This window comes from Nyctereutes procyonoides, unplaced genomic scaffold (genome assembly GCF_905146905.1).
Source record: "Nyctereutes procyonoides isolate TBG_1078 unplaced genomic scaffold, NYPRO_anot_genome, whole genome shotgun sequence".
Lineage (NCBI taxonomy): Eukaryota > Metazoa > Chordata > Mammalia > Carnivora > Canidae > Nyctereutes > Nyctereutes procyonoides.
The window spans coordinates 53,363,482-53,379,909 of NW_026575043.1; the positions used below are offsets into that span (position 1 = coordinate 53,363,482).

At 49.6% G+C, this 16,428-nt stretch overlaps 1 protein-coding gene across 3 annotated transcripts; it reads right to left on the minus strand.

Annotated features, from left to right (window-relative positions):
- SDSL (serine dehydratase like) lies at window positions 1-15,425 on the minus strand. Of its 3 annotated transcripts, none has more exons than XM_055323295.1 (9): window positions 15,292-15,381; window positions 12,741-12,939; window positions 10,788-10,981; window positions 10,510-10,549; window positions 9,665-9,804; window positions 7,506-7,594; window positions 6,576-6,803; window positions 1,439-1,563; window positions 1-373 (listed from the first exon to the last, which is right to left on the minus strand). In XM_055323295.1, exons 3-9 carry the CDS (start codon window positions 10,959-10,961, stop codon window positions 180-182), a joined length of 990 nt encoding a protein of 329 aa, XP_055179270.1. In that variant the 5' UTR covers window positions 10,962-10,981; window positions 12,741-12,939; window positions 15,292-15,381; the 3' UTR covers window positions 1-179. The 3 variants fall into 3 exon arrangements, with proteins under 3 accessions (XP_055179270.1, XP_055179268.1, XP_055179269.1); XM_055323293.1 differs by lacking the exon at window positions 15,292-15,381 and adding an exon at window positions 14,022-14,059; XM_055323294.1 differs by lacking the exon at window positions 12,741-12,939 and having other exon boundaries at window positions 15,292-15,425.
- Window positions 15,426-16,428: the final 1,003 nt, after the last annotated feature.

Below are 16,428 nucleotides of genomic sequence, written 5' to 3' on the forward strand. Positions count from 1 at the left end.
TTACAAATTCAACTCAGAGTGTTTATTGGCCAGGGCTGTAGGGGAGCCAAAGGGAGCATTTCAGGAGGGCTTCCTGCAGGAGGCAGCTGGCACAGAAGCACAGAGCAGCTTCCACTGCCATCCAGGAACACAGGCTGCCCTCACCAGCTACAGGGGTGTCCACCCCAAGTGAGGAGGCCTCAGCTCTGACTCATCTGGGCCTTCAGAGCCTGTAACCCTCCGCTATCGATGCTATTGCCTCCACACACAATGACCACAACCGAGGCCAGCGGGGAGTGCAAGCGGCCCTCAGCCTGGAGCCTCCCCAGGAGGCCTGAGTAGATGACAGCCAAAGCTGCCCCGCAGGCAGGCTCCACCAGTATGCGCTCGTCATCTGCCCGGATTAGGGGAATGGGGTGGATGAGAAGAGAGAAAGGGAGAAAGAACCAGTTAGTGCTCTGTAGGCTCTGGGCATCGAAAATCCATGAAGCCAGCCAGCCAGTCAGCCAGCCAGCTCATAATCCATCATTCGTCTGACCCTCTCTCCATCCATCAATCTGACCATCCATCCCTCCATCCATCCACCTTTCATCTATCCATCCATCCATTCCTCTATCCATCATTTCACTGTCTGTCTGTCCATCCATCAGTGTATCCATCAATCAACGTATCCATCTATATATCCATCCATTCATCCATCAGCCCCTATCCATCATTTGACTGTCTGTCCATCCATCAGTGTATCCATCAATCACTGTATCCATCCATCCATCCATCCGTCCATCCATCCATCCATGCATTCACCCACCCATCCCCTATCCATCATTTGAGTGTCTGTCCATCCATCAACATGTCCATTAATCAATGTGTCCGTCCATCCATCCATCCATCCATCCATCCATCCACCCATTATCTACCTTTCTATTCACTCATACATTCATGTATTCATCCAACAAATATTTATCGAGCACCCAATCCCTGCCAGGCCCTATGCTAGGAAGGCCCTGGGGTCACAACAGTAGATAGGACACCCTGGGCCCTACCCTCACAGAGTTTACATCTAATGCCTCAGGTGAATAAGAACCAGGCAGTTATGAACAGAAGGTCTGGTGCATGGGAAGTCTCCAACCCAAGGCAGGAGGAGGGTGAAAGATCAGAGGAGGCTACCTGGAGGAGGTGCCATGATGGCTGAGTAGCCCTGAATCACATGCAATCGACAGGGAGCAGGGTCCAGGATGGGTGGCTAACAGGAAGAGGAACAGATGCCAAAGTCTGGAGGCTAGAGACAGCACGGCACACTCTGCCTCCGCCCTGCCATCCACTCAATGTATGCTTGTTGCATGATTGCTGCACGCCCAGCCCTGCAGAAGGTTCTGAGGATACAGACCAGAGAGAACACCCAGAGACCCAGGGTCTTTGTAGGTCCCCAAGCATGGGGACGGAGGGCAAGGTCACTCACCCAGGAACCGCTGCACAGCGCTCACAGCCTGGACATCCTCCACCACCTCAGAGATGATCTCCAGCTCCTGCGTGCATTCCAGGGCCCTTGCTGCCACGGTCTTGGCACCCAAGCTCTTGGCCACACTGCAGAGGAGGGCAGGCAGGGCAGGGAGTGCAGGGGTGTGGGGCAGAGCTGGTGAATCACCGGGCCTCCAAATTCAGCCCTCCAAACCCCAGGGTCCCCTCCCATCCTGCAATGGGCCAGGGCTCAACACGGCAAGAGCTAGTACTGGGCTGGCACAGAGGGGGTGCTCCAAAATTGGATGTCCCACCAATGATGGACACATGAGCCCCACTTCCTCCAACTCCATAACCATGATTGTGCCCTTCCTTGCACAGGCCCCAGAAAGCCAAGTGTGGAAATGGATTTTTTGGACACCTGGGTGGCCCAGTGTTTGAGCATCTGCCTCTGGCTCAGGGCATGATCCTGGGGTCCTGGGTTTGAGTCCCACATTGGGCTCCTTGCATGGAACCTGCTTCTCCCTCTGCCTGTGTCTCTGCCTCTCTCTCTGTGTCTCGTGAATAAATAAATAAAATCTTTAAAAAAGGAAATGGCTTTGTTTTGTATCTTATTCATTAATAAGAATTTATCATGTCTGATAACATATTTATTGAGCATCTACCAGGTGATAGATGCACATGTTTTCTGTTTTAATCCTCATAATCCCCCTTTGAGTTAGAAATTTATGGGCTCCATTTTACAAGTGGGAAAACTGAGAAGCTCAGGGAGGTTAAGAAACTGGCTCAGACACACAGTTAGTCAGTAACAGAAGGTGGATTCAAATCCAGGCAGTCTGGCTCCATGGTCCATGCTGTGTATCTCTGTGCTTGGGATTGCCCACCTGTTGGTACCTTCCTGAGCTGGGCAGTATTTCAGGCTCAGGAGAGCTTCTGGTGAGCCCCAAGGGGCCCAGAGCACAGACTCAGGAGCCAGGCTGTCTGGTCTCAAACCTGGGCCCCCCCACTAGCAGTGGGACCGTGGGAAGGTCACTGCACCTCCCCTGAGCCTCAGCTTCCTCAGTCTGAAAAACGGAGGTAACAGCAGTCCCTGGCTCATGGGAGTGTCCTGGGGGTTGAGTTAAACATTGTAAATGCTTAGAAGAGAGCCTGACACTTAGTAAGCTCTACAGAAGGGTCAGTGGTGGCTACTACCATGGCTGTAAGAACAAAGCCAACCATGTATTAAGAACAAAGCCAACAACAGCAAGAGAAGAACAGACTCAAAACTAGAGAGGAGGAGGAGGAGGAGGAGGAGGAGGAGGAGGAGGAGAAGAAAGAAAGAAAGAAAGAAAGAAAGAAAAGAAAGAAAGAAAGAAAGAAAGAAAGAAAGAGAGAGAGAGGAAGGAAGGAAGGAAGGAAGGAAGGAAGGAAGGAAGGAAGGAAGGAAGGAAGGAGAAAAACCTCTACAGAGAAACCACTAGTGGTTGCCAAAGGGAAGGGAGCCGGGAGGCTGGGCGAAACAGGTGAACAGGTTGAAGAGGAAACAAATTTCCAGTTATAATAAGCCATGGGGATGAAAAGCACAGCTCAGGGAATAGTCAATGGTATGATCACAGCTTTGTGTGGTGACAGGCAGTGACTCCACTTATGGTGGTGAGCACAACAGAAAGTATAAGATTCCCGGATCCCTATATGGTACGTCTGAAATGAATATAATATTATAGGTTGACTATAGACTTCAACTATAAATAAATAAATAAGAACAAAGGCTGGGAGGGGAAACATAGAATTAAGTAGGTAAGTAGAAGGAGACCACTGGGTAAGGTTGTGGGGACAATCTCTGGAGTGAGAAATCCCAATCCAGAGGACAGAAGGAAAGGGGAAAGAACGTTCCAGGCAGAAGAAACAGCCTGCACAGAAAGCTTGCCTTTCCTGGTGGTAGGAAAGGTTGTGACTCATCCAAGGGGCTGGAAGACAGGCCGGTGGCTGGAGTGGGGCTAAGAGGAGTCTGGATTTGGGCCCAAGAGTCTGGGGAGGGCATTGGCGGGCATAAGCGGGAGAAGTGGTGAAGAGTCCAACGGGTCAACAGCGAAGGAAGGACACATTGCTGCTGGCAGTAGACAAAGGACTCAAAACAACAAAGACACTCAGCAATATCACTGCTAGGGTCACACCCCAGAGACACGGACACATTCGTTCACATGCAAATGCCCATGCAAGTGTTTGTAGCAGCTCTACTCATCATAGCCCCAAAAAGAAACAGCCCCAACACCCTGCACCCAAGGGATGGATAAACAAGATGCGGTCCAGCCCCATAATGGAGTAGTATTTGGCCATAAAAAGGAATGAAGTACTGATCAGAACATGGGTGAGGCCTAAAGACAGAAGGCTGCATGAAAGAAGCCAGACACAAAAGGCCACGTGTCATATGACCTCACCCAAGTGAAATGTCCCAAACAGGCAAATCTGTAGAGATAGAAAGTAGATCAGTATTTGCCAGGGACTGGAGGGAGGAGGGACTCGGCGAGGGGTGATGAAAATGTTCTAAAAGTGATTTTGGCGATGGAGGCACTACTCTGAATATACTTAAAATCACTGAACTATACACTTGAAGTGGATGAATTGCGTGATACATGGAATATATCTCAATAAAGCTGTTATCAAAAAGAAGAGCATCAAGCATAGCCAGGGGATGGAGGAGGACTATGACAGCCATCCAGGGGAGAGCTGATACACTGGGGTGGGCACAAGGGCTGGACAGGAGCTGGAGTCCTGAGGGAGAGTGGATAGAACTCAGCAAGGTGACTGTAAGATGTGTCAGGTCAGAGCAGCAGGATGGACGGTGGTGCCATTTACAAAAATGGCAAGTCCATAGACTTCACTTAGTGCTCCACCGTGCCAGGCTCTGAGAGAGGTGCTAGGGACTCAGAGCTGAAAAGTCAGTCCCCATCCTCAAGCCCCTCCTTCACAAACCAGCCCATCCACAAGCTCTTTCACAGCCAAAGAGTGACACAGAGTATCTTTGGGGTCTTTACGATAGGAGTCAACTGCCCAGCTGGGCCTTGGGGAATTTCATCAATGTGAGAGGGGCTGGTATTTCAGATGGAAGGGACAGGAAAGGCTCAACAGTTAGGGGCACAAATAATCTTCAGGAAAGGTCATCACAGAGACATTGGAGGATGGGTGGCACCAGAAAGGAGTGAAGATAATACCAGAAAGACATTAAGGAGATTCATATATCCAGATAGAATTCTCCTTGAAGAAAGGACTGTTTCTCTAATTGGTCAGCCAGAACCCTGTACACAGTAGGTGCTTAATAAAGATGACTTAATAGGCTGTCTTTTTCAGCCACCTTGTTGTCACACACTATTATATCCGATGGTCCAGCACCTAATAAGTGTTTAATAAAATATGGGCAGTGCTGATATCTATAGAGGGTTGAATATTGTCTCCCCTAAAATTCAAATCCATATAGAACCTCAGAATGTGACCTAATTTGGAAATAGGATCTTTGCAGATGTAATTAGTCAAGATAAGGTCATACTGGATTAAGGTGGACCCTAAATTCAATGACTGTGCCCTTACAAAAAGAGGACAGACCACAGAGAGGTCATTGAAGACAGAGGCAGAAGGAGGTGGCTACAAGCCAAGGAACACCAAGGATTGCCAATAGCCACCAGAAGCTGAAAGAGGCAAGGAAGCATGCTCCTCCCCTAGGGCCTTCAGAGAAAGTGTCACCCTACTAGCACTTTGATTTCACACTTTTGGCTTCCAGGCTTATGACAGAATGCATTTCTGATCTTTTAAGCCACATAGTTTGTGGTCATTTTTATGGCAGCCCTATAGGTAATTAACACAGCATCTGTGAGGATGATACTGGTGATGGTGATGAAGGATATAAGATGGGACGCCTGGGTGGCTTAGCAGTTGAGCATCTGCCTTTGGCACAAGATGTGATTGCAGAGTCCTGGGATCGAGTCCCACATCAGGCTTCTTGCAGAGAGCCTGCTTCTCCATCTGCCTATGTCTCTGCCTCTGTGTGTGTGTGTCTTTCATAAATAAACAAATAAAATCTTAAAAAAACAGGAAAAGAAGGATATAAGATGAGGCAGGGTCTGGAGGCTGGACCACTCTCCATTAACTAGTTAGTTGGTTCATAAGAACTTTTCCTCATTTGATTTAAAATCAGTTACAGGGATCCCTGGGTGGCGCAGCGATTTGGCGCCTGCCTTTGGCCCAGGGCGCAATCCTGGAGACCCGGGATCAAATCCCACGTCAGGCTCCCGGTGCATGGAGCCTGCTTCTCCCTCTGCCTGTGTCTCTGCCTCTCTCTCTCTCTGTATGACTATCGTAAATAAAATAAAAAAAAATTTAAAATCAGTTACATAAAGCAACAAGGAAAAAGTTCTCTAACGATATTGCAGAAAAAATGAAACTGTTCATGACATATAATATGAACTAGAAAAACAGAGTTTAGGAAGGGTACGATCCTAACTTTAAAAATACATGATCAATTCATTCATTCATTTCACAAATATTTGTAGAGCACCTACTGTGTGCCAGGCACATTTCACTTGTAACTATGTGTACACGGAGGACAAACAAAAACTGGGAAAATGTAACCTAGTGTTCATTGTTGGATGGTGGAATTGAGGGTGCCATTTTGTTTTCTGTTGTTTATTGCTTGCCTACATTTTCTAACTTATCTGCAACACATTTAAACTGCTTTTGTAATGATATAGAGCAATGAAATGTTTATTAATTTTTTAAAAGATTTTATTTATTTATTCATGAAAGACATAGAGAGAGAGGCAGAGACATAGGCAGAGGGAGAAGCAGGATCCCCTCAGGAGCCTGATGCAGGACTTGATCTGGGGACTCTAGGATCATGCCCTAGGCTGAAGGAAGTTGCTCAACCACTGAGCCACCCAGGAGTCCCATGTGTTTTATTAATTAATGAAACTTAAATGAATCATATCCTTCGTCTACTTTTTTGGAATCGCCTTCTAACTGAAATCCACATTAGGGTGGAACTCAGGGTGAAGTTGAACCTCTTGGGTACCCCCGAACTCCTCCACTGGTTGGGACTGAGAGCTTCTAGGATAGCAACACCCCCACCTTCCAGCCTCCCACAGATGGCCCCAGCCCATGCCTACCTGGTGATTTCTGGCAGCGTGACTAGCCTGCCCGCCTTGATGGCTGCATTGAAACAGTGTGCCCCTCGGGTCTCCACAGCAATGATGGGCACGTGCTGCCAGCCCACCTCTGCCAGGCCAGCTGACACCCCAGCCAGGAGCCCTCCACCCCCTACTGCCAGCACCAGGGCCCCTGGTGGAGTCCCCAGTGCTGCCTTCAGCTCTTGCACCAAGCTGGCATGGCCTTCCCTGGGGGAAGGAGGAAGCAGGGTAAGAAAGGGCCCTATTCCCAAAGGCTGACATATACACAAACTCTCCTCGTTGTCACCCCAATTCCTATCCATAGCAAGGGAGAGCAGAGACCCTGCAACACTTAGCTCACTCAGCTTTCATCCATTCAATTTACTCATTCACTCATTCTTTCCACGCCATCAACCTCAAAGCCATGTTCTCAGACATTATCCTATTTAATCCCCTCCACAACCTTGTAAAGAGGCAGCATTTGTATATGTGCTTAAGAGGGGACCAGCATATCACTTGGTGCCAGTCTAGTTCTGGGCCTGGGACCCAATGTCTTGGCCACTTACTAGCTGTGCAATGTCAGGCAAGTTCCTTGGCCCCTCTGTGCCTGTGAAATGGACATAAAACACCCACCTCTAGAGCTCTGAAGAGGATCAAATGTATTAAATGTATCCCCAAGTACACTCAATAAACAGGATTGATTATTACCATTTCCATTCTACACATGTGGAAACTGAGGCATGGGGAGGAGAGAGGCTTTGCAATCACACAATTCACAAATAACAGAAGTAGGGTCTGAATCTCAGCATGCCTGGCTTCCAAGCCTCCTCTCCTCTCTAGGCCTCAGCATCCCTTTCTGTCCAATGGAAGGATCTCAACTCAATGAGGGTTTGGGCTCTGAGCTCCATGGGGGCGGAGCAATAACCTTACCAGATCAGACGGTGGTCAAATGGATGGACATTCACCCAACCATCCCTCTTGGCCAACTCTTGTGCCTTCAGACTGGCCTCATCCCAAACCTAAAGAGAAACAGAGGGTCTCAGGAGCCTCAGGAATTGGACTGCTCTGGAGCCTGGAGCAGAGCCTGAAGTCTCCTGGATAGCCCCAGGGTCTGGCCAGCTGAGGAGAACTCCAACGGTGAGATCAGAGCTGGGGTGGGCCTCACAGCCTCCTGAGACAAAAGTGGAGGCTTCCGGGTGGATAAACTGATGATATGTGCTTTCCATAATCCCAATGGGCCAGTCTGTGGGGGAGGGTGAGCTCCAAGGCCAGCTAAGTGGTTTCCACTTCTAGTCAGCCAGTAGGGCAGAAGGCCCCTTAAATCAGAGCCCCAAATAGCAACCTGGCCACTATAGATGGTGTCCATGAAAACCAGCAACCATCCTACTGATGACCTGCCGGTTGAGTTCAAGCAGCCAGAGAGGCCCGGGTCTGAGGCACAACCTGGGGGTGGTTTGGGCCACTGCCCAGTTCCCTACCCCCTTCCTCCATTAGAATCACACATCCGTGGCTTTTGTCATGTTACTGCTGTTCTTCCCACTAGAAAGGGCAGAGTACATTTCCCCACCCCCATTGATGTAGGTCCCAGCTGTGGGACTTGCTGTGGCCAATGGCAGGCGGTAGAAGTGACATGTAACACTTCTGAGCCACTGCCTCAAGAGGCACTTTCTTCTCACTCCTCCTGCCATTCACCTTGAGCAGAACATGTCCCAGGTGGCCACCAGTCCAGAACGATGAGGGGGACACATATGCAGATCTTAATCCTGCCTGTAGCCTGACACAGAACCACCCTAGCCCACTCACAAGCCCAGAAGCAAGAGAGATCGCGTTTCTCATAAGCCAATGAGAGGTGGGGGCTGTGTGTTATGTAGCATTATCTAGCAGCAAGAGCTGATTAAAACAATATGCCTTCTCTGTTCTTCCTCAGGGCCCTGTGCTTCCCCATCACAATACTTACAACTTTCTTTTATCACCATGTGGTTATCTGTGTGTCTCCCCAACAATGCCTGAGCTTTGTGAGAGTAGAGACCATGTCTTACTACCTCTATATCCCTTGCTTTAACATAGTCCAGACACATAGTATGAGTTCAATGAATATCTGTTGGAAGGAAGGAAAGGAAGAAGGAAGGAAGTGAAGGAGGGAAAAAGCTGATGGGGAATGGATGCATGGATGGATGGATGGATGGATGGATGGATGGATGGATGGAGGGAGGGAGAAAGGCAGGGAGAGAGAGTGCTGGATAGGAAGATGGTTGAATGGATGAATAAAGAGAAGAAAAAAGGGGCACCTGGGTTGCTCAGTGGTTGAGTGTCTGCCTTCGGCTCAGGTCATGATCCTGGGGTCCTGGGATTAAGTCCTGCACTGGGCTCCCCACATGGAGCCTGCTTCTCCCTCTATCTATGTCTCTGCCTTTCTCTGTGAGTCTCATGAATAAATAAATAATTTTTCTTAAAAAAAAGAGAGAAAGAAGGGAGAAAGCAAGGAAAGAAACTAGACACTAAGTATTTGGCGACCAGCTTTTTAGGTACCATGGTATGGCTTTTAGTTTTAATTTTGATGGTTTAAAAAAAAATCTCTTTTCTAGGGATGCTTTCTCCCCTTCTTTCCAGGAAGGTAGGAGGATTACATGTTTGTATCTCTGTTTCTTCAGTAACAGGGTGAATCAGTGATATCCTTGGCGGTGGGCCCCTTATTAGGGTGGTCTCAGAACAAGAAATAACGCCACCATCCTCTTTCTTTATACTTTTTTGTCTTATCAAATGGCAAAAATGTTTAAATGAATATTACCAAATGTTAGTGAGGATATGAGGAGACGGACATACTCCTGGTCTATCAGCTTCCTGCTTCTCCTGGGTTCACACAGGGGAAGTCTTCTCAGGGTTGGTAGAGGCAGGGGGTCCCAGCCCTCAAAATACATCATGCCTCACTCCTACCCCTCAGCTCAGCCATCCTAAGAGAAGACTGGGCTCCAGGCATAGTACATCAAAAACGAAAGAAAAAAAAGCAGAGAGATACCATCTCCTAGGGGTAAATGGGATTCAAGGGGAACAGCCCACTCCAGCTGGCTTCTCCTTCCTGGGGTCCTTACCTTTCCAGTCAGCTGAACCTCTGCCCCCTCCCCCTGCAGCCTCTTCACCACCTGCGGGGAGGTGCCCTCAGGGAGCACAATGGTGGCAGGGATGCCCAGCTTCCGAGCAGCATAAGCAGCTGCAATGCCTGCGTTGCCCCCTGTGGAAGCAATAGAAGGGAGTGCAGTGGGCAGTGTTGTTTTAGCCTGTTAACCCAATTTCCTCCCTCCCCCTCCATTTCCCTTTGTAGGCCATTCCTTCCCCACACTCATATGCCCCACCTTTGAGTCCTCTTTCTGATCCCAGAGGTAGATACATGACCTAGATTAACTCAATCAGAGACCTCAATCCCCTAACCTATGATTGGTTCAGGGATGAGTACATGATCCAAGCTAGGTAAAGAAGACCGAGTCATGGATTGGGGAGAACCATCAAGAAGGGGTACTTCCTTTTCACCAGGGCTGATAGGATGATAGGAGGCAAGCCTAGAACACCTGTTGGCCATCTTGCTGCTATGAAGTCTGGGTGAAAATGAAGCTAATACAGAGGAAAGACAAGTTGAGAGAAGGAGAGATACAAAGGAGAGCTCCTGGTTCCAGCTGTACCTGAAAGCCACTTATCCCAAGAATTTTTCAGTTCTTGGGGCCTGTAGCCTAAACCTGTATTAATTGGATTGTTGTCACTTCTACCGTGAGTCCTGAATGACGGGAAGAGGGCTGGGAGGGGATATATGAAATGGCCATCTGATCATGACCTTGATGGAACTCGGCCTTTAACAGGAGGCTGATCCCTGGACATCAACTGCTGCTCCAGCCATCTCTTCCTCCCCTACATTCACCCCTGAGGACCCAGCCCCAAGGCTCACCTGAGGAACACACCAGGTGTCTGCATCCCTTCTTGGCCACCTGGGGAAAGAAGGAATGAGGTTGGGGGCTGACCCAGGCAGATGTCATAGACCCAGTGTGGGATGGAGTTAGTCCCTCCCCAGCCCACTCCAACACTCCTTGCTCCTCATCCTGCTCCTCCCATCTGTATGAGTCCATTTCTCCCCTCCTGCCCTCACCCCCATCCAGCGGGCAACCATCCCCATCCCTCTCCTCCCCCCAGAACTGGCTCACTTCTCCCCTCCTGCTGACACCTCACCTCCTGGCAGAAATGCCCAATGCCCCGGATCTTGAAGGAGCCGGCTGGCTGCACATTCTCGCACTTGAGGAAGACAGTCACACCTGCCACCTGGGAAAGCGCCCAGCTCTCCAGCAGAGGTGTGACCACGTGGAAGTGCTCAGCCTTAGCACAGCCTGTTCGAGAGTGATCCATCCCAGCAACCCCCAGGGGGCCTGCGGGAGAACACCAATGCCATAGCCCAGGCAGCTCCGGCCAGAGTCCCCTTAACCAGGAGGAGGGGAACGTGGAGAAGAGCCTCCATTAGGCTCCTTAGCCCTATCCAGCTGCCACGGCCTGTTTCCCCACCTGGACAAAAAGGTTTGGACCAGGGACCCTTTCATTCTGTAACTGTGCCAGCCCACAGTGCTGGGGGTGTAGAAGGTGGCCAATACATGGTGATGAATGAATGATGTGGGAAAATTCATTCATTCATTCATTCTTCATTCATTCAGGTATGCATGCAAAAAAAAACCACCTCTTTTCATTGAGCACCTACTATGTGCCAGGTGGTTCCAGGTTTTGGAGCGCACAAGTCAGAGGCAGCCCCTGCTTTGCCAGAGCTCACATTCTAGTAGGGGAGACAGAAGCACAAAATTTCAAATGGGCAAAGGGGGTGGGAGGCAGTATTTCAGCAAGCATGGTCAGAAATAGTCTCTCAAGAGAGAAAAACTTTTTAAAAACTTGTATTATGGAGAATTTAAACATAGCAAAATGTCGAGAACTGTATAATGAACCCCTGGTGTAGCCCATCTCTCAGCTTGAGCGAGCACTCGTGGCCTGTCTTGTTTCAACCACACCTGCACACCCCCACCCCCACCCTGTACTATGCGGTTTTTCCTCCTTTATTTTTTTTAAGATTTTTTTTTAAAGATTTTATTTATTTATTCATGAGAGACACACACACACACACAGAGAGGCAGAGACACAGGCAGAGGGAGAAGCAGGCTCCATAGAGGGAGCCCGACTTCGGACTTGATCCCAGGACTCCAGGATCGGGCCCTGGGCTGAAGGCGGCACTAAACCGGAGCCACCCGGGCTGCCCAAGATTTTTTATTTATTTGAGAGAGCGAGGGAGAAAGAGAGGGAGCAAGAGAGAAAAAATGAGTAGGGGAAGGAGCAGAGAGAAAGGGAGAAGCATATTGCCCACTGAGCAAGGAGCTTGATGTGGCAGGGCTAGATATGGGAACGCAGGGATCTTGGCCTGAGCTAAAAAGGCAGACACTTAACAAACTGAGCCACTCAGGTGCCCCTCGTCCTTTATTCTTATTATATATCTTTTCTATGCTACTTCCTTTGTAAATACTTCAGCACAGATCTCTAAAAGCACTCTTTTTTAAAAACTAGATTTATTTCTTTATTTTAAATATTTTATTTATTTATTCGTGAGAGACACACAGAGAGAGAAGCAGAGTCACAGGCAGAGGGAGAAGCAGGCTCCATGCAGGGAGCCTGACGGGAGACTCGATCCTGGATCCCGGGATCACACCCTGAGCCAAAGGCAGACGTTCAACTGCTGAACCACCCAGGCGTCCCTTAAGAACTTTTTTTAAACAGTAGCCATATGGATTCATAACTGTATACATTTGTGCAAACTCACGGAATTCTTACTCAAAGTGGACTGATTTTTTTTTGAGAGGGAGCATGTGGGGGAGAAGCTGAGGCAGAGGGAGAGAGAGAATCTTAAGCAGGCTCCATGTCCAGCATGGAGCCCAATGGGGGCCTCCATCTCACAACCCTGAGATCATGACCTGAGCCGAAACCAAGAGTTAGATACTTAACTGACTTAGTCACTCAGGCATCCCTGGCTAATTTTATTTTATAGAAACCATATCTCAATGATGCTAATTTAAAAAAAAACACATCATCACAATACCATTATCACATCTAAAAACATTAATAATCATCTCTCAATATCGTCACATAATTGCTCACCTTTCCAATCATCTCATTAAATGGGATAAACGGTTTTGCTGTCAGTGATTTGGGGTTTCTAACAGTTTGAATCAGGATGCAAATCAGATCTGTGAGTATTGGATTGGCTGAGAGGGCTTTGAATTCTCTTTCCATCTGCAAGTTCTCCAAGAGAGATGTTTGAGATGAGTGACAGCAGGGACCCCAGGGGAACGCATTCCTGCAGAAGGAACAGCAGGTGGAAACACCTTGAGAGAGAAATGACCCTGGGGCGTTGCTGGTGTGGGGAGAAGGGATCCGGTGTAGGAGCTGAGCAAGGAGAGGTGGGCAGGGACGTGGGGAAGGACGTGCCACGCTGAGGAGCTGGGATGTTATTCTAATGCTACTTGTCCTGGGAAGCCATTGGGAGGTTTTAAGCAAAGGCACAGTTAGTGAACGAATCGGTGGTAAAAGGTGAGAAACAGAAGAGGAAGAAATGAGAAGAGTGGAGAAATAGAGGGCTGTTTGTCTTTTTTTCTTTTTTTTAAGGAGCAAATGCAAACCCCTTTTTTTTTCTTTGCGTCAGAAAAGCATTGGGCCAAGCCCTGCAGTTTCACTGATGGCCAGTAGGAGGCGTGCTGCAGCCTCCCCATCCTCCATGGGCCCAAGCTTCCTGCTCACCCTTACTTACTCCCAGCTGCCCAACCCACCAGAGGGTTCTAGGTCTCCTGCCCCTAGATTTGACCCCAGGCCCTTGTTGGGATGGCCCTGGGATCCCCCAGGCAGGGCAGAGTCTGAGCCAGAGTCTCCACCCGGTTCCATCAGGGCACTTCTCAAACTGAGCATGGCATTGGAGAGGGAACCTGTGGGTCACCCAAACTCAGCAGACCTCAGCCTGGGCCTCACCTTGGCTCCGGGTGTAGGGGTCAATCAGTGACCAAAGTTAGAAACCAGCTCTGTATTCCTCGCTGTGTGACCCCAACAAGCATCTCGATTTCTCTGTGCCATGTTCCCTCCTGCCCTACTGTACGTCAGACATCAGCTGAGCGCTCTAGAGGCATCATCTCTCTGGGGCCATCTAACTATGCGGGCGTGCTTACCCCTTCTCTCGCATGTCTACAGGGCACCTGCAAGGCGCAGGCCCTGACCTGGGAACTGGGGTTACCCTGGTGAGGAAGACAGACATCTCCTCGTGGAGCTGATGTGCAGATCAGTGTTTGATAAATAACCATATAGACAAACAAAATAATCAAAAATGGTGAAAACTACCAAGAGGAACGCACACATACAGGGAGTCTTAAAGAGAAGAACAAGGACACCTACTGCGGATAGAGAGGTCACGAAAGGCCTTTTGCAGGAAGTGACCATTAACACCGAGACCTGAAAAATAAGAATGAACTAACCACGCAGCACACTAGGAGAAGAGCTTCTACATCACGGAATCACTGTGTGGACGCAGTGAGGCCATATTGTGAAGCCATCAACTCCATGCCTGACATATAATATTAGCTAATAGTTGTGTGGGACCTCCTGCCAGCCAGGCTCTGTGCCAAGATCATTGGCACATATACCATCTCCTAAGATCATCGTAACGGTCCTGAGACAGGTTCACTTACTAGCTCCATTTTATAGATAATGAAACTGAGGCCAGAGAGGTTAAGTAACCTGTCCGAGGTGACACAGCTGGGAATGGCACGGCCAGGATTCAAATTCAGGCAGTGGACTTTGGCATCTGTGCCCTTAGCTCCGTGCCATACTTTCTCTACTAGGTGATGATAATGACGGTGGTGGTGGTAGTGGTGAAAGGCGTGAGCATTTCACACTTAACTGCCAGGTGTCCTTAGGAGCCAAATGCTCCCGCCTCAGTCCCAAGGCTCCCCAGGCCTCCTGCTTATCCTAACAGCCCACAGGAGGACAGCTGGCCCGTCATATGAACCGGCCCCAAACTTCCAATAGCCCTTATCTAGCCCAGATGCCCATAAGGGCACAGGCCTCCCAGACTAAGGTCTAGAGTCAAGGTGAGACCTTGGCCTAGGGACACACAGCTCTTGCAGCATGTGGCCACCACGGGTGCTGAGGTGGGAGCCCTGGGCCCTCTCTGCTGTGGAGCAATGCCGTGAAAAGCCTGAGGCCTGGGTTCAGGTCCCAGCAGGCACGACCTTGGCCATGCCACCTTTCCTCACTGGGCTTCACCTGCTGCATCTGTGAATTGGGGTAAGGACCATTTCCTGTTTCTGCCTCCTTTGTCCCTCAGGCTTTTCCAGAGGCCACCTGGGTAACCCTTACAGCCAAATCCCTGATGCCAAGGCCAGGAAACTCGCGCTGGCAGAGTGCCCAGTCCTGCCTCTCTGGCAAGCAGGACCTGCTCCCCAGCCATCAGTCTGTGGCACCCCCAGCCTTCTTCTCCAAGGCAGGCTAGAGTGAAACCCTGAGTGAAATCAGTGTTCCTAGGAGGGCTTTGCACCCATACCTCCTCACTTTCTGTCCACTCATTCTGGATTTTGCCCCAGAACCTTCCAGACTACCCTGTGTTCACATTCCACAAACGCACACAGAGCCCCAGGGGTACCATTTGGGTGTCAGGCCCTCTTACCTGCCTGCTGAACAGTGCCCAGACCCAGCCGGGCTCCAGCCTGCTGCCCACCAGCCTGCAGCCTGCGAGGGCACCAGCTCTTCCCAGCTTCTGGCAACTTCCCGCAGCCTTGGCCCCTCCTCCCACGTTAAAGGGACAGTGCCCCGCTGGGGGAAGAAAGGAACAAGACCAGGGTCCACTGCCTCCCCCTGCGCTGTCCTTGGTCTCATTGATGATACAGGCTCCAGCAGGGAGACTCACTGGGCCGAGGTCACCCAGCCAGCGAGAGACACCCTGGACCACCTCTTCTGTGACACGGACACATCCAGATTTTACTCTGAGTCCAGTGTTTGCGCTGAGTGCCAGGCCACCACCCCCACTGCTGTCAGAGTCAGCTTAGGTCAAAAGACAAAGAAACAATTGTTATCTGCCACATGAAAAGGCATAATTTTTCTGAAGCACCTCCTCACCCCTGATATTTCACATCCAACAAAGGAATCCAAACAATGATTTGTCGTTCAAATGAAGGGCTCTGATTGTTCATTCATTCAACAAATATTTATTGAACACCTACTATGTGTTGAGCCCTGGGACTTTAGCCTCAAACACTATAGCATGTCCCCTGCTCTCATGAAGTCCCAAGGGGCCGCCAAAGAGCAGTTGCAATCGGTGCTCTCAGATATTGTGAGGCAGAGGTGGGACAGGGCTGTGGACACTCAGAGCAGGTAACTTACACTTGCCTGACCCCAGAACGCTGGGAAAGCAGGTTTGGGGCTGGGAATATGGGCCAGGACCAGACTCTGCAGGGACGCCTGTGCCATTCCTGGACCTTACCCAGGAATACTAAGGAACCATAGAAGGCTGTAGGCAGAGGAATAACATGATCAGATTTATACTGTCACCATCTCACTGGGTGAAACTGAGCTTGTCACATCCATCTCTGAGCCTCACGTTTCCTCTCTACGAAATGGGAGGTGAGTTCCAGGAAAGACCTGGCAGCTTAGATGTTCTTTGCCCTTCTAGGACTGTGTGTGACCTTCCCAGGCTTGATGATTAACTCCTGGATGCTTGAGGTCAAGTCAAGCAGCTTGGCCATGATCCTCGATGAGGACTCTGGAAGCTTCATCACCATCCTCCCATTAAACATGTACCCATCCT